This window comes from Ambystoma mexicanum, chromosome 7p (assembly GCF_040938575.1).
Source record: "Ambystoma mexicanum isolate Mex_15411 chromosome 7p, UKY_AmexF1_1, whole genome shotgun sequence".
Lineage (NCBI taxonomy): Eukaryota > Metazoa > Chordata > Amphibia > Caudata > Ambystomatidae > Ambystoma > Ambystoma mexicanum.
This window is the reverse complement of record NC_090939.1, coordinates 138,610,940-138,634,216: the sequence shown is the minus strand read 5'-3', so window position 1 is coordinate 138,634,216 and position 23,277 is coordinate 138,610,940. Positions and strand designations below refer to the sequence as shown.

Below are 23,277 nucleotides of genomic sequence, written 5' to 3'. Positions count from 1 at the left end.
CCAAGGACAGGAGAATAGTTCAGCGAACTAAGGAGCACACGTCTAATCACTACCAGCGATAGCGCTGAGACGCGCGGGGCCGTGGTCTATTTGTAGAATGTGCTACGTCCGACGTGGAAGCTGGTGCAAGGCGTACCACGTTAGACGGCCATTTTGGGAGTATCAAAGAGTGCAAGCCCCGTAGTGACAAGGACCAGGAAGTGCAAAAGGGGCGCGTTCTGTGGATCATGACATACCGTGGGTAAATAATACCATTGCAGAGGATGACACTGCCTTGACATCGGCTGAAACTAGTCTTTTAAATAAGGGATTGTCTTTCATGCCAAATCAAGCTCCCCCAATTTACAGACAGATAGAAGTAAAACAATTTTTCAGGAAAATTCGCTTGAAGGTTTTCTTTGAGGAATTCCATTGCAACCAATCCACCTTCCTTCTGGCTACCAAGGACATGCCCAAAGAAGTGTTGACCTTTGAATCTGTCATTTTTAAGGGCTTAGAGAAAGTGTTAACTCTCAAACATCACATTAAATATAATCTTAATAAAAGTGAATCTGAAGCTCTTAAAAAAATGAAAAAAGGATACTTCAGTGGTAATTAAACCATCGGCTAAGGGACTTGCAATTTCTGTACAAAACACTGATAATTATGATGCAGAATCATTTACACAATTCTCTGAGCATTATTTATTGCTTAATAAAGATCTGCCCAGTGCGATTAGCCATCTTATAGCCATATCAATAGCAATTGATAGGGGCTACAAAGAAGGGTATCTCAAATCTAATGAATTCACATATCTTAATCTCAAACATCCACACACCCCAGCATTTCATCTATAATACCTAAGTCAATGATGGACCCACCTGGGCACCTGATTGTTTCAGCTTGTGGCTCTATTTTATTTTTAATATTGCTCTTTGTTATAACTATTGCAGCTTTAAGGGCTTGTATTACAAACAGATTAAAGGGACATCTATGTGGGCAGCCTTTGCCCACAGAATTGCAAATGTATTTGTAGACCAATTTGAATTCACATATATATGGCACAGTAACCGCATATATTAACAATTATTTTTTCTCTACCGCAGATTTATAGATGATATTCTTATTATTTGGCATGGGAACTTTGAGAAGTTGCAAAAATTCTTGGTATGGATTAATACTTTGCATGAAAATCTCTAATGGTTATCTATAGTCAAACAGTGATAGCCTTTCTAGATTTAGTGATGAGAAATGCTTGGAAGTTACGTTATATCATAAACTAACAGATAGGAATACCATCCTACATTATGAAAGCCAGCATCACCATAATAATATTCCCTTCAATCCATTTTTAAGAGCTAGAAGGAACTATACGACTATAGAAGACGTTTTTATTCAATCAGACATCATTATTAGTCGCCAGCTGGCTCAACAAGGGTATTCAAAACAGCTATTAAAACTCCCTATAATGCGGGCACAGTTCTATGATAGACATAGTTTGCATCAGAAAAATGTCGAACCATTAGTGGATAGGCTAGTATGCGTTAGGACCTACGGTCCACGTAGTAACAAAATAGGGAACCTGATACTTAAGAATTAGTACATAACACAGGTTTATAGCCCAGACCTCCTCAAAAGTCTAATTGCATTTAAAAGAGGGATCAATCTATGCCAGTCATTAGTTCATGCTGTGCACAAAGAAGACAAACCAATACAAGACATCAGAATCTATTTGGTCTAATTCCCATGAATGGGCATTTTGTTAGGAAGGAGATGAACCTATCACACCCCATAGCGCTTTAGAGTAAGGTGAATCCCATAAATACACATGTGATTTGCCTAGGGGGGTGAGGGGCGTATTAAAGGACTCTGCACAAACACAATCAAAATGTAGATGCTTGAATTTAGTGTGCGCAAAGAAACAGGCGTCATTTTGTAGTTCTGGTAGAAACATTCGGGCCTGCATGGCTGTGCGGTAGACACAGACCACAAACCTAATGAAGAAACCTAAATAGGCCCAAGCACTGATGCTAGAGAGAGCCACGCTGTTGGCCTCCATAGAAACTCTCCTTTGTTTCACAACTGTTACCGATACGTGTTATCCCGAGAAGGAATGTGCCCTGCAAGGCTGCGAGACAGTACCAGGCTCCTCACAGTGCATGTTCATTACAGCCCGGCCAAAGCAGGCCTCCGACCCCCACCCAGCCAACCATGAGTTATGGCACCCACAACTATCCAGTCTAAGACTCCTGAATTCTACGATAGTAAGTGACCCCATACCACCAATCATAAACCCACTGGCCATAAAAGATCTAAAAGAACAAGACCATTCCACCTTATTTCATAATGACAAGATTTGTAATGTGAGGTACAGAGTGGAATACATTATAGTCCAAAGCAAGGGTGGAAACCTTGGGTGTGGATTGTGCAATACCGAATGAGAGAATATGTGGGTCTGCGTGATCTTAAGCCTCCCATTGTATGCCATAATGATAGAGTAGCAGTGTCTTAAATAGTTACTAATTCTGATCTCAACCTTGGTTCTCTGGAGATGATGAGCCCAGCATATCCCACGTGATGGAAGACAGACGGGGCTGGGGCCAATGGCCTGGCATTCCCTATAGAGCAGGCTGACCATGTGTAAGGTCTCACCAACCAGCCACATGGGTTTTTACTGTATATGTTTACGTCACTGATGACAAATTGTTTCCTTATAACATTCTGCTTGTACCATTTTTCGGCAGAACGTTCTTGAGCAGCCGAGTTCTTTGCTAGGCCACGTACTTTTTGTATGATTAAAACGTGTTATCCTTGAAAGAATTTCGGGGCCTTTTTTCCCTTGTGGGTTGCATTTTTCTGGCGTGAGCATTTGTGGGCGTGTCTTCTTTTTTCCCTGTGGAAATTGTTCAGCTTGCTCATTCACTTTTAAAACAAACTCCTGAATTTCTATATGCCTACAAGGTTAGGACCCTTAATATATTTACAAATTGTAAATCTAAAAATGTTATATGTAGGATTCTGTTTTAAGACTGTGTAATACATGTATTAACTTTGTATCATGATGGTATTAAGTATTGTGCATTCTTTTAAGGTTATGTGTGAAAAGTTGATGTACAAACTGTAACACACTCAAAAACAAAAATGGGATTCTATGCCCTTGCCAGTGTTGTTATGCTGGCAAAACCAAACGACTAGTACATGTTCGGATAAACGAACATAGATCAAGGATCCGTAATGATGCGACATTAGCGCTGTTGGTGGAACATTTGAAAGAAGCCCATCATAATCGGGATGATTTAAAATGGAGTGGAATGTGTTATTGTAAATATTATGGATGTCTGTTTCAATGAGGAAGTGCCCGTATTGTACTGCATTGAAGGTGTTGTTGCGTTCAGGCATCATTGAGCACATGATACATTACTTTGATTTTCTATTGATGGTGCGTGGTATTTTAGATATGGACAACTCCATGTGTCAATTTCAGTTTCAATTATATTTTCTCATTGTGAGGGAGGATTATCATTTTGCTTTTCCCCTCAGGGCTAATTTATTGATAGCTTCTCGGGAAGGCGGCTGTAATACGACTGAAGTAAGAACGTGTTCAATGTTCTAGTTGTTGTATGTGCGTCAGTGCTAGCACGCTGTTATGTTGTGAGTTGGTCCTGTTCTGTCTCACTGGCCATGAATGTATGCTTATTGAATGTTGGTGTATGGATGATGACAGTTCAGGGGAATGCTGAGTGAGTGTGATGTATGAGTGATCCAGGAATGTCAGTTGAGGGCCTGAGCTGGATGGATGAGGATGGCCGGTGGGTATCCCTTGTGCCACTGGATGTTTGCCTTGATCTGCTTCCCATGTACTCTGTTAATACCCTACAAGTAACTTGAGATATGTAAATATGTACCTATGTACAATAAGGCCACCTGGATTACCACCATGGCTACGCAGCTGGTCTGTATGTGGACAGTGCTCATCAATCCAGGGTATTTACAACACACGTACAGGCATATTGCAGTCGTTGTAATGCTGCAGTGGAGAAAGAATGATGCAAGGAATACCACTGGGCAGGGGGGGTCATAAACTCTAACTGTTAAGGGCTCTACATGCCAAGACCGTCTGATCAATCAAACAATCATTTTCGTCTCCGTTGGTCTATGTCCCCTGATTGCCCTCAGGCTCACCTATTGCCCGACCGGAATACTGGCACAGTTCATCCATGCTCCGCTACCCTTACTGAGTGAATGGAGCTTCCCCACATCGGTTTAGGAGCCTGCCTGTCCGCGCTCATAACATTCCCTGTCCTCAGCCGACATTCCCCACTGCATAGCGCTCGTACGCCCAAAGGCAGTACTAGTGGCTCGCCCAGTCAAACTGGACCTGCCCTATCTACTTAGCCTTTAACACACACTGTACATCACTGATTACATTATTGCAGCACTTGTTGCATCCTGCCTGCCAGGGTCACTCCCTGTTTATACTGTTTTAGACCCTGCCTGAAAAGTCGCTTTTGCTCTATAATGTACCAATGCTATGTGACCCTGCCTAGACTACATTATTATATTATTTGTTGCATCCTGCCTGCCAGGGTCACTCCTTGTTTATACTGTTTTTGCACCAACATACTTCCCTGCTGCTCCTGTCTAAACTGCACTCCACTTACCACAATAGAACGTGGAGCACTGCGTATCCATCCTACTCCGACCAGCTTCTGCCAAGCCTTATTCTCATACACCAGCTAGGAAGCCCAGCCCCTCCTAGCCATTCCAACCACGTGACACAGGACCATAGTGCAGGCTATCTCTCACTTTCCCACTACCATACGTGCAGTGTCCTGCCCAAAGATGCTTGCACACAGCGCCTCCCTACACCACCGGGCTGGGCACCTCCCAGCACAAACCATCATTCCTCCCCACTCTACACGACCCAGGAGCACCTACATTCGCAACTGCAAACTCTGCTCCAGAGCAAATGACTGTAAGAAGGTGGTTCAAGGACACAGATTGCACCCTTATGTTATATACTAGGTGATGCCTCTCTCACCACAGCCACCACCAAGCCTGCCATGCCCTTTCGCCCACACCACTAAAGATACTGCTACTGCCACTGCCTCACTAGCTCCTGACTCCATGCCACCTAGTGCATCAACTACACTCAGATCCAAGGATTCCACTGCATCCACACACACCAACAATACCACCTGACCTATTCTGCCCAATATCCTGCCCACGTGCATCAGTCCAGTTAATATCAATGTCCGTGCCAGCACCCCTCCACCTCCTCCCCCTGTGCTATTACAGAAACCTGGCTGCATGAAGCATCTGGCCCTGCCCTTGCTCTTGCACTCCCCATGGGTTACACCTTCTTCCGACAAGACCGCCCTCTCGCTAAAGGAGGCGGGGTAGCCCTCATAGCTAAAGACTCCATTGCCATCAGAAAGATTGACCAATCAATCACACGTAAATGTGACCTACTCACCCTCAAACTCAACACTTCACACAACTGTACTATCACACTGCACATTGTCTACCGACCCCCGGGTCCTCTAGCTGACTTCCACTCCACCATCACACACCTCCTATCAGACAACCTCAAAACCTCTTCCAGGGTAATTCTAGCAGGCGATCTTAACTTAGGACTACATGATCCTAGTGATTCCCCAGCTAAAGCCCTAGCCAAGGCGCTGGAAACATTAGGTTTCTCACACTCCATATCTAATCCAACCCATTGCAACGGCCGTACCATTGACTGGATAGCCCACCACAACTACCCACCGGTTGTCACAGCCAACTCTCCCCTCCCATGGACAGACCACCACCTCATTCTCTTCACCCTCTCCGCACCAAAGCTCCAAAAACCTATCGCCATGCCTCTCTGCTTTTCCTCCACCAGTAGCGCATGCCTCCTCACTAAAGAAAGTTAGCCCCTCACCTCAGTGTCCCAGCCCTCTCTGACCCTTTTTCCAAAGACCCCAATGTTCTGGCCCTCTCCCTCAACACCTTTCTGTCTGAGGCAATCGATGCCATTGACCCCCTAACTGTCCGCAAAGCCAAACGCACCAAACACTTCAACACCTGGTTCACTCCGGAACTCTCGGCCCTACGCGATAAAAAGCGCGCAACCCTATCTAAGTGGCATACCAAAAAACACACCCCAGACAAACTCGAATTCAACAAGCTGTCCAATGAATACAAAAAAGCGATCATCCTCGCCAAGGCCAACTCATTCAATACTAGAATCGACAATGCCAAATCCAACTGAAAGGAAATATTTACCATCTTCGGGGAAATAAAAACTCCTGCCTCCTCGCCCCCAAGCCATCCAAAGAAATGAAGCCTGGTGCGCTGACATCCAAGCAGCCATGCTTCACAAGCTTGGCACCCTTCAGAACAAAATCCAAGCCAATCAACTCCATCCACACCCCTGCAATCCTGCTCAGCCACCCACATCCAACCAGCAGGCTTCCAACACAACACTCTTCTCGTTCAGAGATGTCAATGAGACTGAAGTCGCTGTCATCATGAAGAACATTAAACACTCCATCGAAGAGTGCATAGACTGCTCATACCCTTCATCACCGCATTCATCAACGCCTCCTTTATATCAGGATCGGTTCCTCCTAGCCTAAAAGAAGCATGGGTTTTCCCCCCTTCTAAGAAAGCTGTCACTTGACCCATCCAATCCTAATAACTACAGGCCTATAACCACTGTGCACTTCCTACTTAAGATTCTGGACAAGGCAGCCTACCTGCAAGTCCAGCAATTCCTAGAGTCAACCAACATCCTAGGCGCCCAACAATCCGGATTCCGTCCTGTTCACGGAACCGAGACGGCCCTACTGGACCATAAAAACCAAATTGACCACATCAGAGACACAGGAAAACCTGCCTTTACTTCTCCTCCTAGATCTCAAAGCAGCATTTGACTAGGTGCATCATAAACTACTATGTCAACACCTCTCTGTGCCAGCCTTCTTCTCACCAAATGCAATAACGTGGATCGCCTCCTTCCTTCAAGGAAGAGCTATGCGTTACTTCTCAGACCAAGCAGCCGCAACACCAGACACAATCCTATTTGGAGTCCCACAGGGCTCTTGCCTGTCCCCCACACTATATAACATTTTCACCATCTCTCTATTCAACATACTTGATTCGCTCGGCATCATGTACACTAACTATGCCAACGATACTCAAGTCCTAATTCCTTTGTCCGGTAACTACGAGGCTGACTCCAAAACCCTTATCTCCATCTATGCCACCATGCACACATGGATGGCTGAAAACTGGCTTTGTCTGAACAGGGATAAGACTGAATTACTATTGTTAGCCCCCACTGACTCACAAATCAAACTTGATAACCAGTACCTATCCTTCACCATCGACAACACTACCATCCCAGTTTCCCAATCAGTCAAAACACTGAGAGTCTATTTAGATGCAAACCTAACCAAGTCCAGACAAGTCAGCACAATCGCTGCCTCTGCAGCCTACTACTTTAAACTCCTCAACGTCACCAGACCGTTCATCATCACCACAAACTGCCTGACAATTGCTAGAGACCTAATAGGCCCAAGGCTGGACTACTGTAATGTCCTCTTCATGGGAACCTCAGCTAAAAATCTGGACAAACTGCAAATGATTCATAATAACGCCGTTCACACTGCTTTGGGCATCCCCAAAAGAGAACACATCTCAGCAGCCAGACATCAAGCACAATGGCTGCCTCTCCACCAGTGCATCCTTTTCAAAACGCTTGCCCTCATGCACAAATGCATCCATCACACAGCACCTCCCTACCTCTCACACAGAGTCATCATTCCTCACGCCTCCAGACCCACAAGAACACCATATGCAAATCTACTGCCTGTTCCCAGAATTCAACGTGCAAGAGGTGGGGTGCCAGCTGCCCCTTCATTGCCTCTTGGCACTGGAACTCCCTGCCACGTGCCTGCGGAAACTACAAAAAAAGAAACCACATATTTTACACGCTGTCATATCAACTATATAGTGGTTTTGTGGTGGATTTCACAACACTGTTCAATGGTTCATATGTTTGTTAATCATAACCTGAAAGAAATGTAGGAATGGTACGTTTTGCTGCATGTATACCATAACGCGTGCATCACACGAATCATAACTAAGATTTCCGTGCATGGTGCCGCTTCATTAATCATAAAGGAAGTATATCTTCCTTCCTTATAACACTTCCGTAAAGATATTGATTTATCGAAATTCCTACCGATCTGGCGTAGACCTATTGCAAGCTGCTCGTGAGTCTTTCTTTCCTTTATATTGGCTGGATATGCCATATACGTAACTGTAGTCTTCGGTCAAGTGATGCTGTCGGATCAGAGAATGCAGAGCACATGATGGCGTCAATATACTGACTAAGGCTTTTCAGAGCGGCCATTATTCGGAATCCGAAGGAATTAACAAATCCAAAAGTCCGACCTGACAAAAAGTCAGAAAAATGCATACCACCAAAGGTTCGAACACCAAATGTTCAAACCTTTGGTGGTATGCATTTTAGGTAGGTAAAAAAAATAAAAGGCTGCTCGGGTGTCCCTCGCGACACCCCGCTCACTACACTGTACAGTACAGTGAGCAGGGCTTGCGGGGGACACCACCGCAGCACACCCGAGAAAAATAAAAAATAAATAAAGAACAGGGGCTGCGAGGGTGTCTCCCGCAACACCTCGCTCACTACACTGTACAGTACAGTGCGCAGGGGTTGTGGGGGACACCACCAGATCACACCAGAGAAAAAATAAATAAATAAAGAACAGGGGCTGCGAGGGTGTCCCCCGCAACACCCCGCTCACTACACTGTACAGTATAGTGAGAAGGGGTTGCGGGGGAAACCCCGCAGCACACCTGAGAAAAAAACTAAACGCGGGCTGTGCATGTGTACATAGTACAGTGACCGGGGGTTGCGAGGGAAACCCCTGCAAGCTGCCCAAAAAAAAATAATGAAAAGGACCCTGAAGTGCCGGTTCCCGATCACGGAAGTGAAAGGGAACTGGCGCTGCAGGGACGCAGGGCATCTTATAAGGTAAGTAGGGCATGCGTGGGGATATGTTGGGGGTGTGGGTGGGGGTGTGTTGTGGGTGTGTTGGTTTGTAGGGTTTTGAAATGTATGTTCGCATGGGAAATGTACAAACACTTTGTGGTCCGTACATTTCCCATGCAAACTTTTCCGTCGCTGACTTTTTTGCGATGGAAAAATCATGTACATCCCATTATTCAATGTCTATCGCCCGCTCTATCGGTTACTGTATGTTAGTAAGATGCCATCAGTATTTACCCGCCTAACCAATTCTTGGGCGTACGAGTGCGGTAAAACACTTAATGAATACTAAATCATAATACAATATTTTACTCAAAAATTATCAAAATTGTTAACCTTATCAGCTTATTATACATGTTTGATGTTATGTTAACATGTTCCATCCTACAAAAATGGAGTCAATCATGTTACAGTCAGCCACTCATTTATTGAGACCGGTCTCGTGGCTTTTAGTAAGGTAAATTAAACGTTTTTAATGTTCTGAGAGTTTTTTATGTCCCTCATCTTGTCACTACTTTGATGTATCTTAAGTAGTATAGTCCACTGTAATTCATCACACTTATGTTCAATGCTAATAAAGTGTCAGACCATAGGGGCTGTAAGTACTCTATTATGTAATTGACTCATTTTATGTAGGATTGACCACGTTCATGATATACATAACATCAAACCTGTATAACAGGTGGGTCCTGATACCTTGCTTGCACTCAGTGGATTCATTCATTTTGCATGCTTCTGGGCACCTGCCAGCTGTCGTATCTATTGGGCATTACCGTTATTGCATTCTTTGAGAGATTGATTTTCTGTTGAGTGCAGCGCGTGTGGGAAAGGTTTTTTTTATTTTTATTTTCTTTGGGTTGGCTGAGTAAATCAACCTTTCAAAACAGAATATTTTACAAAATCATTAATAAACAAAAAAAATGAGCATTAAAAAGTATAAACATTTAAAATTCCTTTTACATAATATAAAGATTAGAGCCTCTAAAACAAAAGAAAACAGGAAAGCAATTTGTGTAACACTAATCACAAGGCGGCAAGTTGTTTCATTGTGGTGGAATTACAGTTTTAACAAATTGAACTAAAGCAATTTCAATTGAGGTTTTAGAGTTGGTGAGCAAGTAGTTCCATATTTCTTCTCTAGTACGTAAAGAGAGGAAATTGCAACATTTGTTAAACAGTTTCTGCCTCATAGAGTTTAAGGCTGGACATTCAACCACCAAGTGACAAAACGTTTCAATTTGCTGCTGGTCATTACAATAACGACAGAATGCTTGATCTTTGGGAACCAAGTGTTTCCTGCTTAAGATCTGCCTCTTCAGACATAAATTCGGGCGGATGCGTAACATCTGTGATCTTACAAAGTTGGAAGGGCATTTAACCATACGGTTCCATACAACGCATTTTTTTATGCAATATCATCATGGGGCCACAATCCACATATTCCAGACATTGTTTGCGTGTACATATCCAATTGAAATGGAACAGTTTCAGTTTAGCCTTTGCAGGGTTCTTCAAAAAAAGTTTGAGAGTGATATCAGCATTTATTAAAGTGTCCAACACACAATTAAACCATTCCTTGGGGAGTTTTGCTTTGGAAGTAAACAGGTAGTTTGCAAGAACACCTAAAACATTTGGAGAACTTGCACCAATTAAACATTTCCAGTATAACAAGCAAAATTTCCACAAGATTTGGCTAGATATTGAGATAATACCCAGTTCATGGCGCACTAACGGTAACGGGGTGCATTTCGGGAGGCTCAAAACATCCTTCCAAAATTTGGCCTCGTAGCGGTCCCAAAAAGCTCTTGGTTTGGGTGCCCCCGTTTCAGCGCCATAAGTGAGTATATACACCACTTTCTGTTGAAAAAAGGTAATGATATGGGTTAATGTGAATTTACCAAATCTGTACAGCAAGATTCTTGCTTGTGATGTTAATGATCTATTTTTTGCATCTAAAGTAGCTGTAAAGTGTGGGAAAGGTACTATCGGCAAAGCCATTTCCTTTGATTAGCTAATGATATCAACAATAGAGGATAAACACACACTCAACTACCACGTTGGCTGTATCATTTCTCTCCAGGGTGGCAATCCTTAATGGAGTCACATAGTGCAAAATATCACCAACTGTCAGAGTGAGGACGACATAGCACGTTTTCAAGGGACATCAGGTATATAGCAATGCCATCATGTCCATGCCAAGCCTGGAAGGCAGTGGGCAGTGGTCTGTCACGTTCCATTTGAGGAGGAACCGAAACTTGTACTTCTACATTCCAATTAAAGGAGCCTGAGAAGGTCTTTAGTGAAAACACTGAAGATCTGCACAGGTTACAAATGAAATATTTTCAGCACGGAATCCAAAATAGTAATATATTTTGGAATGGAATAAGCATCCTGTGATATTCAAGGAAATGATTTTGTGCGAACAGGTTTTGATGGGTCAACTTCTCACCTCTGGAATTGTTGATGTATTTTCTGAAAGTATGAACCGATACACATGTAGCTGCATTGCTGATTTTCAGAATGGGACCTACAACCATGATGGTTGTTACTGCATCATTTCATCTTCTTCAGTTCCCCCTATGAATATCTTGTGGATGACATCTTGTCAATTTATAGCAGAGTTTATTTAAGGCAAACATCTTCACTTAGTTCCTTTGTTTCAAGATGGAGACAGTGCCCGAGAGGAGGATATCTGAGGGCATATCCTCTGTGCCTATCGTCTTTGATAAAAAGTAAGGCAATTTAGGACTGCATCTGGGAGATTACGTCGGAGAGTCCAGATCTCTTGATACAGGTTACCCCAGGGAAGAAAACAGAGGTGCAAGCACCAAATCACCAGGTTAAAGTATGTTTTAACTTAGAAGCATGGCAGAAGGCTGAAAGCTAGAGCCCAAGCCAAAAACCTTGCCTACAGGGAATTGGAGGGCGAGTACAATACCCACCACTGTCAACGTGAGTCAGAGGCGGGAGAATGGCAGGAGCACCCAGACAAACAATGTTGTCTGTCTGACAAGTACCGTGAGCTGAGTGGTGAAAAAATACTTCTCATCACCAGCAGGCAAAAGGATAGGGCTAACACCACATTGGAAGAACTGTTTCACAAAACCTAGATCTATATTGGAAGATCCACAAGAAGGTTTAATCCCAGACCACCAGACCCTGACACAAGGGAGGACGTTGCATTAAGGTCTAAACAAGGACCGAAGGAGATGACATAGATTTGTAAAACGATAACACCCAATCCACCAAGGGTTCAGAATACCAGGAAGAGCATCCTGGACTGGGAAAGGTCCACATAGCCAAGCCATGATGAGAAACTTGAGAAAGGGCAGAAGAGCCTGCTGAGATCAAAGATGCCTTGGCAGCAACCAGACTGATTACGGCTAAAGCAGCCTTTCCACAAGATGTGTTTGTACAGGGATGGACTTTTAAAGAATGGGTTTGAGCGTTTTGGCCCTCGTTGGGTCGTTCTGTGGCTTACACTAAGGGAGCCTTTGCTCATGACTGCTTAAGAGTAGGTTATGTTGGGCACTCTTTTGGCTTCTCTGCTTTAGAAAAGGGGTTCTTGGCGCGAGGCTAGGACTACATAAGGGTAGGACCTTGATTCGATAGAAGAGAGATTAACCCAAGGTTTGCTTCCTTTGGTTAACCAGACTTTCATCTTCATAGTTAGGATTTTGTGTTACTAGAATAGGTAGGCGTTTCCCCAAACCTACCCCAATCACTGTGCTATCAATAAAGATTCTGTTGCACTTGAAATCTTAGAGTCTAGTGTTTCACTATTTGGCCTACTACAACTCTTATACACATGTAGATTACCATGATGGGCCTTTACTTCAAGCAAACTCCTGTAGGTTAAAGCACCACAAGGGCAGAGGCGTTGATTCACCAAAATGCCAAGGGTAGTGGAAGTGACATCCCAGGAATTGATATCGCTTGACCATTGACCCGGATGGAATCAGTTCTTCTTTAACTCTGGTGACATTATCGAAAGTGGCTTGCGGGAGTACACAAAGTACATGAACGTAAACATTTTAAAATACCAAATACGTATTGAAGCAGACAAGAATATTTTAGATACCAATCGCATTTTAACTAGGGTGCCTTCATATGCCATGGATGGGGTCATGATATAATAGGCTTAAACCCAATAGTACAACACAGGCTGAGGCAATATTGGTTCCACCTTCGGGTTTGCTATTTGAAGATGTGAATATATCTTTAATCAATAATTATGACAAAGCGTTGAGCAATTTTGGGGAGTGCTGTCACCCGATTCATGCTGAAACTGACTCAGACAAGCTTACATTGATGGAAAGCCTGGTGAAGCCGTAAAACAAAATGAAAATTGGAAAATGGGGAAAGATTTATAGAAAATGCCATTGTATAAACTACAAAGGGAGGTAACTACACACCTGAGGACATATAAGGAGATGCAGTCCTCCATGAAGAGATCCCCAGGGCCGAAATATTATTACAGTGATATGCCCTTTCGTCTTAACTTACTAGGCTCCCTAGAAAGGTAGAGACCCATAAGAGTGATCCCTTGGCAAGAAAGCAATTGTTGGCTCTGTAAAAAGACAGGGAAGCAGAAACGCTAAAACATTGGCTGATTGACTGTAGCGCAACAATAGGGCCCAGGAAAATGTGGTTGGGAAAGTTCATAAGGATATTGGAGGATTTAAACAGTGAAGTCAAGTGGGCTAGGCTCTTGTCTGGATACTCTATCTCAATGGCCATTGCTTTAGTAAATATTTTAATAGTGATACACAAAAAGTTGGGGGAAAATGTTATGTTTTTCTTTGTTAGTCCACCATAATAAAGTAGGGAAGGGAGTAATGTGTCAGATAGGTGGAAAATGACATCTTGGGGGTTCGAAAGGGAGGCCCTTATAGGTATATAGACTATGATATTATATCGTATTGTGTTGAATTAATTAATGTCTGTAATGTGTCTTTTAAAATGTTGTCCCTGAAGTAATTTATTGTCATTTGTATGAACTAAGAGTTGCAAAGTATATGATTAAAAATGCGTTCAAGTTTTTAATAAACTATAAACACAAAAAAATAAATAGGCTAAGACATGGCCATAGATATGCCACTTCAGCATTGTATGGCCAGTTACTTCCATATTATGTCGATTATAGCTGCATGTTGGGTATTGTCATTATATGGAAAGTAGATCCCCTACATTGCCTGTTGCTGCGATAATACAGTATCCAAAAATCCAATAGATGCAAGTCACTTTCAGTGCACAGGAGCATTAATGCTTGTTTTTTTAAAAATCTCTTCATAAGTTTCATCAGCAAATAACACTTGAATTGCATGGAACAACATTCAGATTGCAGATTCTCAACATTGGCATCATATTGACTGGCGTGACACTGCCTTATACTTAGCACTACCCTCCAATACCCCAAATCAGTGCTCAAGTGATTATTGAGCCAATGTCCTTCCCTCCTTCCCCTGGATCCCTAATACGAGACCCCTTTGACTCCCTTCAAGGTGGGCGCAGGTCCGATGACGTCATCATCTCATTCAACATCTGTCCCCAATCTTGTCTTTCATTGCCATCTTCCTCAGGATCATTGATGCTTTAATGATAACGGTTTGTTGTTTATATAGCACTTTCGCCAAAGCACTTTCCATAGCTCATATTGACATACATTTATCATACCAACTTCAGTTGGTACTCATTTATCAACCTCGGAAGAATGAAAGGCTGAGGTGGCCATGCCAGGATTTGACCTGTAACCTGCTGATCTACCTTACCGCTTTGCTATTAAAAATGCAATGCCACCATAAGAAAGCATGTCAAACCTGGCTGCACAATGTAGGCCAGACACGTAATAACACTTATCATGTTTGTTGTAGCCTTGATGATGCACAGTCAAGAATGCCATGCCACAGTAAGACATAACTAGACTGGCAGCACCAAAATGCCAATCTAACCACGTGATAACACTTATCATGCTTACTTTATCATAGCTGTGCAGTAAAATATACAATGCCACAATAAGGACTGGCTGCAGCCAAATGCCAGTCTAGCCAGGTAAAAACATTAATCACGATTACTTTAACAGAGATGCCCAGTACAAAATGTCAAGCCACAGTAAGAAATGCCTAATCTAGCTGCAGCAAAATGCTAGTCTAGACACGTCATAACACTTATGATGCTTACTTCATTATAGAAGGCCAGAAAAGTAGGCCATGGTGCAGTAAGACATGGCTAGACTGGCTGCCCCCAAATGTCAGTCTAGACAGGTACCTATCATGCTTGCTTTATTTGAGATGCCCTGTAAAAATGTCATGCCACAGTAAGAAATTACTAGACTGGCTGAATCCAAATGCCAGTCTAGACAGGTAATAGCACTTACCATGCTTACTGTATCATAGATGCCCTGTAAAAATGTCATGCCACATTAAGAAAGGACTAGATTTGCTGTACCAAAATGCAAGTCTAGACTCTAATAACACATATCATGCCTGCTTTATCATGGATGCCCATTATGTGATAGCACGCCCCACCTGCCCCAACCCCCCGACATGTCCCCTATTCCTACAACCTCCTCCTCCAAACCCAAGTTCATCCCCTTGGCCTAGCCTTATCTATGCATCCCTCTTCCTTGTCCCAGCACTTACGTATGAGGCATGGCGCTTCATAGGCAAGTACGGGGACGAAGAAGAGTAGGACTAGGAGTAATGAAGATTACAGTTAAGTAATCTAGGTATTGAACACAAGCACACCATTCATATGCTCATTTATACTGCATCCATCCACCATTCACTCACACTCCCAGCCACCCATACATCATGCGCTCACACACATTGCATATTACACATATACATAAACACACACCCTTTCATGCACGCACACACACACACACATTGACAAAAAAAACCACTTTCTTACATTTTCCAAATCCATGCTGTTGCAACGAGGAACTCCTCCGCAGGCAGGCCTATCCCCCATGCTCCATGCATGCAAGGAACCCGCTCTGGTTCCTGTCATGCACAGAGAAGGGGAGACAGAGCCTTCTTCCATGCCCTGTGGGGGTTAGGGATGCACAGAGCAGGGGAGACAGAGCCTTCTTCCATGCCCTGTGGGGGTTAGGGATGCACAGAGCAGGGGAGACATAGCCTTCTTCCATGCCCTGTGGGGGTTAGGGATGCACAGAGCAGGGAAGACAGAGCCTTCTTCCATGCCCTGTGGGGGTTAGGGATGCACCGAGCAGGGAGGGGTTTAGGGATGCACAGAGCAGGGAAGACACAGCCTTCTTCCATGCCCTGTGGGTGGTAGGGGGAGAGGGTTCTTTTGGAAGTCAGTCTAACTTCGAAAAGAAATTAAAACCATAACAGAAATCATTCGTTTTTGAAGTCAGACTGACTTCAAAATTAAATGAATGCAAAGAGGGATCTTACTTTCGGTTTATCTCTGCTTCTGCAGACCCCAGGCGTCGCAGAGCCTGAGGTAGCATAGGAGTGGCCAGGGGCTGCAATTGCGACTCTTGGTGGCCCCAAAGTGACGTCCCTACGGAGAGGGCTTGGTCGTTAACACCTTCTAGCCTTTGTTATCGAGGGCCCGAGGGAACACGCAAGAGCTTGTGGATGTTTACGGCCAAGGCCACATCCCCTACTGGGCGTTTAACGCTATTAACACCCAGGGTTCCGACTGGGATGCTAATAGTAGTTTTTTGGAAGGGAATAAGGTCCATGATAACAGTAGAAGTCCGATTCTCTTTGGAAAAGAAAAAAAACATGGCCAATATGCCATGTAGGAAGTGCCTTTTCTATTTTCCTGGCAGCCCCTCTGTCAGGAAGAGCAGGCAGCGGAACTGCAGGTAATTATTTGGTGGGGGGGGGGGATGAATCGAGGTGGGAAGGAGCGGGAGGGAGATGGGGTGAAAGCGGAACTAGCCGCACACAGCAAACAGAATTGCAGCATCGTGGGAGTGGCACAGAGTGTGCAAAGGAACACAGCATAATACCGCATGTCGAAGCAAGCATTCCAAGCCTCCTGATTGGCCTGCTCCACTCTTCCGTGTTCTAACAAGCAGATATACTATCAAAATAAGGCACTCACAGTAGCTTCTATACCAAGGGCGGTCTCTGTAAAGCGATCGCACCAAGATGTCCTTTCATAGGCAAATGTTTGCCGCCATATTTCCAAATGAAATAAGTAATCCAGCATTCCTAAATAGGTTTAGGGAGAGTCCCCACAAGTCTAACCAATAAAACATCTAACCATTGCAGGGGCTGTGAGATGCTGGGGGAATTGCAGGCCTGCAAACCTCCAAAAGATCAAATGAAAAACCTCTCCATACACAGCATATATGACCGTGCATCTTTTACAAAAATCTGCTATTGCCATGAGCTGGACATTGCAATGTAAGATATATCCAAGATGGTGGAGTGTACTCTTAGGAGCAAGAGGCACTGCACTTAGAAAAGGGTCACCTGAAGAAACGCTGCTTGATAGTGTAATGCGTGCCCTTCTCCCGTCATGGCCTTTCCCAAAGGAGGCCGAGAAGACCCAGAAGCATGACGTGGAGACCCGGGACTTGCGATGGACCGAATCATTGACAGAGATTGGATCACAGTCCATTTTTGTTCATAGTCTTATTTATTTATTTAGGCATTTGTAAAGCACTCCTAACACCAAGGCATCTGGGAGCTGATATTCCTAGATGGTTACATGTTGCAGGAATATGCTCAATGGTTACAAGTTGTGGGAATCCAGGTTACTGGTTACATACATATTCCCAAACTCTACCACAATGTGAATATTCTTGAGCCAGAGGAGGCCCATTACACCTCGCTCACTGGAAGCGGAATACTCGCTTTCCACCACAGATTAGGGAGCGTTAGGCGTTTCAGCCTCTGTTAGAGACACAACTCCATCATCAAGTGCAAGGAGGCCATTGCTGCGAAAGATTCCCATTGAAAACCTATGATGACAATTCGAGCAAGTGTGTAGAAGGGGGTTGTTGCAATTTTAAAGAGATGGATAGGGAAGCCAGACCTCACTTAATTACTTTGATTGGATTCACTTCCTTTATAAGACTTCCCATATACTGGGCTGGTTTGGTAAGTCATCACTTGCAGAAATAATGCAAGGTCAGCGTGCCCAGAGGCCAGTGTGCCCAGAGGCCAGCGTGCCCAGAGGCCAGCGTGCCCAGAGATCAGCGTGCCCAGAGATCAGCGTGCCCAGAGGCCAGCGTGCCCCGAGGCCAGCGTGCCCCGAGGCCAGCGTGCCCAGAGGCCAGCGTGCCCAGAGGCCAGCGTGCCCAGAGATCAGCGTGCCCAGAGGCCAGCGTGCCCAGAGATCAGCGTGCCCAGAGATCAGTGTGCCCAGAGGCCAGCGTGCCCAGAGGCCAGCGTGCCCAGAGATCAGCCTATGATGGCAAGAGATGAGAATGCAGGTAACAAAAAAAGGCATAGAGTGAACAGCATTAATAGAACATCAAGTATCCGCAACAAAGGCAAACAGTGGCCACTTGAAGACAGGGCCAAGTGGAAACAGGTGTAAAACTGTGAATTGGGAATCAGAACTCGCACTCTTAGTGATCTTCCTGGGTCAGAGATGAGGTTGGGAGACATCTGGAAGAAAGAAGATTGTCCAAGTGTCTTCCCTTTTCACTGGCAGATATTGGTGGTGGCACTAAATAGCTCTCGCTCTCCCTCTGCCCTTATTCTAAACTCTTTTCCATGCTCTTTATTGTGTTTAAACATGTTCTGTGAGGGGCCCTTTGCTGCAATTGAAGTGATCATCAGAAACAGATCAGGCTGGAAATGTGCGTTTATGGACCATAGGATGACTTTTGAGAGATCAGGACAGAGCTGCTAATGAGAGAATTTGCTTGGAAGAACAGAACAAGACAATAGCATGTCCTCTTTCCAAAATAAATCTGATCACTTGTGGGTATTTTCTCTCTGTGACACTAGAGAACATACTGATCGGTCCATGAGGCTGCGGAGGCCGAAGTGGCAATGTTCTTCAACTAAGTAGTAAGTGTTGGTGCTGTCAATGCCATAGGTGTGGGGCCATTAGCTGCAACAGCTCATGTCTGCAGCTGGTTGGATGTTCCCTTGAGTGCTGTTCGCCTGCAGTGGTGACCTGCAGGTGTATGGTGAGATAGCAGGGGTGCTCTGAGCTGAGGAAATCTGTGCTTAGAGCAGTGCATGCAGTGATTGGAGCGGGCTTGGTATTGGGTTCCTCGTCTCTTCCTGAGTGCAGTGAGCACCTTGTTTTCCTCCCTCGCCAGACAACCATGGAAGAAGTGAGATGCAATAGAATATTAGACATGCAAGTGAAGCAGCATTCAGCACTGGACCCAGAAAGGTTACATCCAACCACACACAGCCACATGCCTGCCTGCCTCTATGCACTGGTGTCCTGCGTGCACCTGTGGAGCCGAGTAGCCTGCGCTTCCTTTGCAAGCACGATTCCATACCTGTTCCAGCATGAACTGAAGGGGGTCCTCAGGCTTGCGGTAAACTATGTTCTCTGTGATCTCCTGGGAGAGTTGAGGTGGGAACGGAGAGAGAGAGAGAGAGAGAGAGAAGAGAAAAAAAAAAGAGAGAGTGAATAGTTGGCTAGGGTACCTTTACAGGTTACACATGTTACACATTGCATATTTGGAATGTGTACACATTAAGAGTGTAGTTTATTTGGTAAAACATTCCTTTAAACAATCAACAATGTGCAGTACAACGATTAATGCATGCTAGGTGTTTTTTAAACTTAAAAAAATAGCAATGGCTACATATATCGCTGCATCCTTGAGTGTATCCAGTCAAAATATCTAAAACATAACAGAGTGGTACATTTCGGAGTAGACCACAATACTGAGAAACACTGCAAACATTAATTAAATAAATAAAGGGTAGTGGGTAAAGGGGTTAAAATGGTTTCGGGATGGGGTTGGAGTGGCGTTATAAGGGTAAAAAAACGGGTTCAGTATTTTGTCCGCTGTGAAATGTACCATTTCGGTCGGTAAAATCACTTATAACCAGTTATATCTTATGCTTCCGAGTGCTTTCTGCATGGGCATCTAGAGATCTGCATTGGGGCGGTCATATATCGCTTCCGGAAGACTTGATGGTAGTTCTCTGTCTGCACAAAAAAGATTGTCCACCTTGGATTCTGCTACTGGCCAATAGCCAGTAGCCCTACTGCTTCCCACCAGAATTCTCCATCATGGCGTATGCCAGATGAAACCCTTAGAGAGGTAGGGTGGTGGTCAGCTGTAACTGGCCTTATGGATCACATTGAGCCCCCTTCTTCAGCGCTATAGCATTCAAAGCGCTTGTTCGGTATGCTGAAATGTACAAAATATGTGTAGTAAATGGGGGATTTCCCTCATGTGGTGGCTCCAATACGGCTGGTCCATTCATGAATTCCTGATGGAACCAGTATATAGGTGTGTCATTCTGAACATTGTTGATGCTCATGGCTTAGCAAAGCTCTGTGGTGTGCAGTGGAGATGAAAGAGAGGATCTGCTCATAGACAGAGTAAGAATATGAATGACTAGTCCTCTAGAATCTGGTCTGAGCAAGACCAGTCCAGACCCAGTGGCCACCCTAGATCTGCATGCAGAATAAAAAGGAACAGTGATCAATCTGCCACACTAGCATTGAGGAACACAAATGACTCTGCAAACCGATACACAAACCAAAGTCTTCAAAAAACAAGCACTGGCAAAGTAAACAGTTTTGGCTTTGGTGTAGTCCTAGGATAGGATATTGTTAGGCGCTGGCATAATGATAACACACGGCCATAAAATGGCAAACGCTGGGAAAATTGTGTGATTACCTGCGCATGTGATTGCAGTGCCTGGCAAGTGACTAATACCTCTATACAGGTTGGCTTTGTCAATGCTTATTTTATCAGGACTTCAGAAGGCACATGTGATTAAGATTTTCTTTTAAACCATTTGCATATTGACAGCTGAATTTAAGCCATTAACTCTCAGCAGACTAGTTAGAAATAACACTGGCAGGCCAACGTTTGTTGTTACTGCTTCATACAGCTAGATATCCCAGGTGCGTGGGCTTTGGGCAGCATTTGGCAGGTAGTGCGTGGTAATGTCCATATGGATTAGCATGGCTGTAGGTGGGTAAACAACTAAACAACACAGACAAATTGTGTGTCCCTCTTCACATCTCCCTCCTTGCGGTACGCAAAAGCAATATTTATGGCTTATACAGAGTGCTTGAGCGCCACCTAATAGTCAAAACTAAAAAGGCAGCATGAGGAGACCAATATACATCCACCGTGGCACTTAATCTAGATTGGGCCGTCCTATTATTGCAGGTGATCTTTGTCTCGGGAGGATAGCTCAGGGGCGACGTGCTCGCCCTGGAAGCAAGACGATGCGGAGCAACACAGGTTGCGATCCCTGTGTCCGCGCTTAGAAACCTCTTGGCAACCACTTGGTAAGCGCGTTATAAATAACCTAGCATCATCATCAATCATTTTCAGACCCCCTCCTCAATTGGTCACCCCACGCTGTCTGGCTGCTTACTCCCTTGCACTGCATGGAGATGGCATGTGTGATGGAGGTGGCGTTCCCAATGCCACGAAGAAGCCCCCAGTCAGCCTACTGATTGGCCTGGGGGTGATTGCCGGTTGAGGTTTCTGTAGGTGATGCCACCAGGGTCGACCACTGCATGAATGGCTGCAGTAGTGTGGCAGAGTGTGCGCATGACTTGCAGTGGCACGTGGCGTGCAGGCTTACCTGGAATATCTGCAGGATGTTGTGCTTCTCCATGTACCTCAACGAGACGTCATAGGGCTCCTCGTAGGTGGACACCATTTGCTCCTGGGACTTCCCAGTCTTGACTTCTGTGATTAGAGCCCTCTGGACAGCACACTAGAGATAGAAGAAACACCATGATTTGCCAAGGCCAGAAACTGTACAACCCCCTTCTCCATCTCTCCACCATACAGGTTTGGAAGACTAATTCTTCAGCGAAGCTCAACAGCCAACATTTCACTCTCAAAACCAAAGGTTGATAGCTGGAAGGTTTTGAATAAATCATAACCACAGGCACAGCTCTGGGCATCCCTCCAGACCATTGTTTTTCACTATCAGTCATGATCCCAAAATGATAGCTGAGACTGTACGATCCAGAACTGCTCTGATACATGGTCAGCAAGGAGTGTAACACGAAAAGCTCTGTGTAACCAGCAGTGGCAGCTGGTGAACCTTTAAAGTGGTGGGGCGGAAATGTATGTTCCAGCGCAGCAGGTGCGAATGAGCGAGCCTGACTCACAAAAGGCAGGTCCGAAATGAGGAGTGCAAATGGTGCATTTTCCAGCACAATTTGAGAAAAGTTGTAGAAAAAAACCTAAGATCCAAGCAATTCTCAGAGGAGACCCCATACAATAGTCTACTACCAGTGATGCCAGGTTACCGACAGCCATCAATCATGTATGTTGCCATCTCCTACTAGCGCACCAATATGCTGCCATCATTAAGGCAAGTGATGGGTAAAGTGCACCACTGCCATCCCTTAAATCATGTCCTACTTATATAATTTTTCCTGCTGGAATTACACCCATCTTAAATGATGTGACAGAAGATTTCATAATGCACCTGACTCTTCTGGGGTTTGCTAGTTAAACATACAATCAGAATTTGCTACAGGATACCACACAAAGGGCTCTTACGGGTTTTCCGGTAACCCGCCTGTAATTCTGGCGGGTTACCGGCAAACCTGCCTTACCGTTACCAATACCATTATGGGTGGTAAATTCCCATTCCGTGGAGTCCATGGAATGGGTTTGCCGCAATCACCCTCACTGGTAGTACCAGTGCTGACGAATGTGGCAATTATTTAGGTCATGTCAGGCCTGCCGGTAGTTTAGAGTCCCTACTGGCAAACTCGGAGTGTGACGTTCAGTAAGAATGCCAGTGCTGATGTTACCAGCATTTATTTGGGCATTTTGACCAGACCGGCATACTTGTAATGAGCCCCAAAGTGTATTCAAGTGTTGCTCAAATACTCAGTGAGTTGCTAATTGGATGTGTTATGTGCCTATTGCCTTGGATGATGCTTAAATACACCAGAGTACTCTCAAATGTGTCGGAAGCCCACTCAATACACCAGCCTTGCTGTAAAAGAAAAGGCATGCTAGTGTTCCGAAACCAGGGTCTTCATTGGATGGGGTAATTACTCACCAGGCACTAGGAAAGGAACTGCATACTCTTATCTGAAGCCGCTGTAGT

General features: G+C 44.6%; 1 protein-coding gene across 3 annotated transcripts in view; it reads right to left on the bottom strand.

Annotated features, from left to right (window-relative positions):
* TEX55 (testis expressed 55) overlaps window positions 1-23,277 on the bottom strand; it is a 543,889-nt gene that overhangs the window by 37,941 nt on the left and 482,671 nt on the right. For all 3 annotated transcript variants that reach the window (XM_069635919.1, XM_069635920.1, XM_069635922.1), the window contains 2 exons: window positions 21,784-21,918; window positions 19,497-19,559 (listed from right to left, as the gene is read on the bottom strand). In XM_069635919.1, the coding sequence (XP_069492020.1) occupies window positions 19,497-19,559; window positions 21,784-21,918 (198 nt within the window). The remainder of the gene's footprint in view (window positions 1-19,496; window positions 19,560-21,783; window positions 21,919-23,277) is intronic.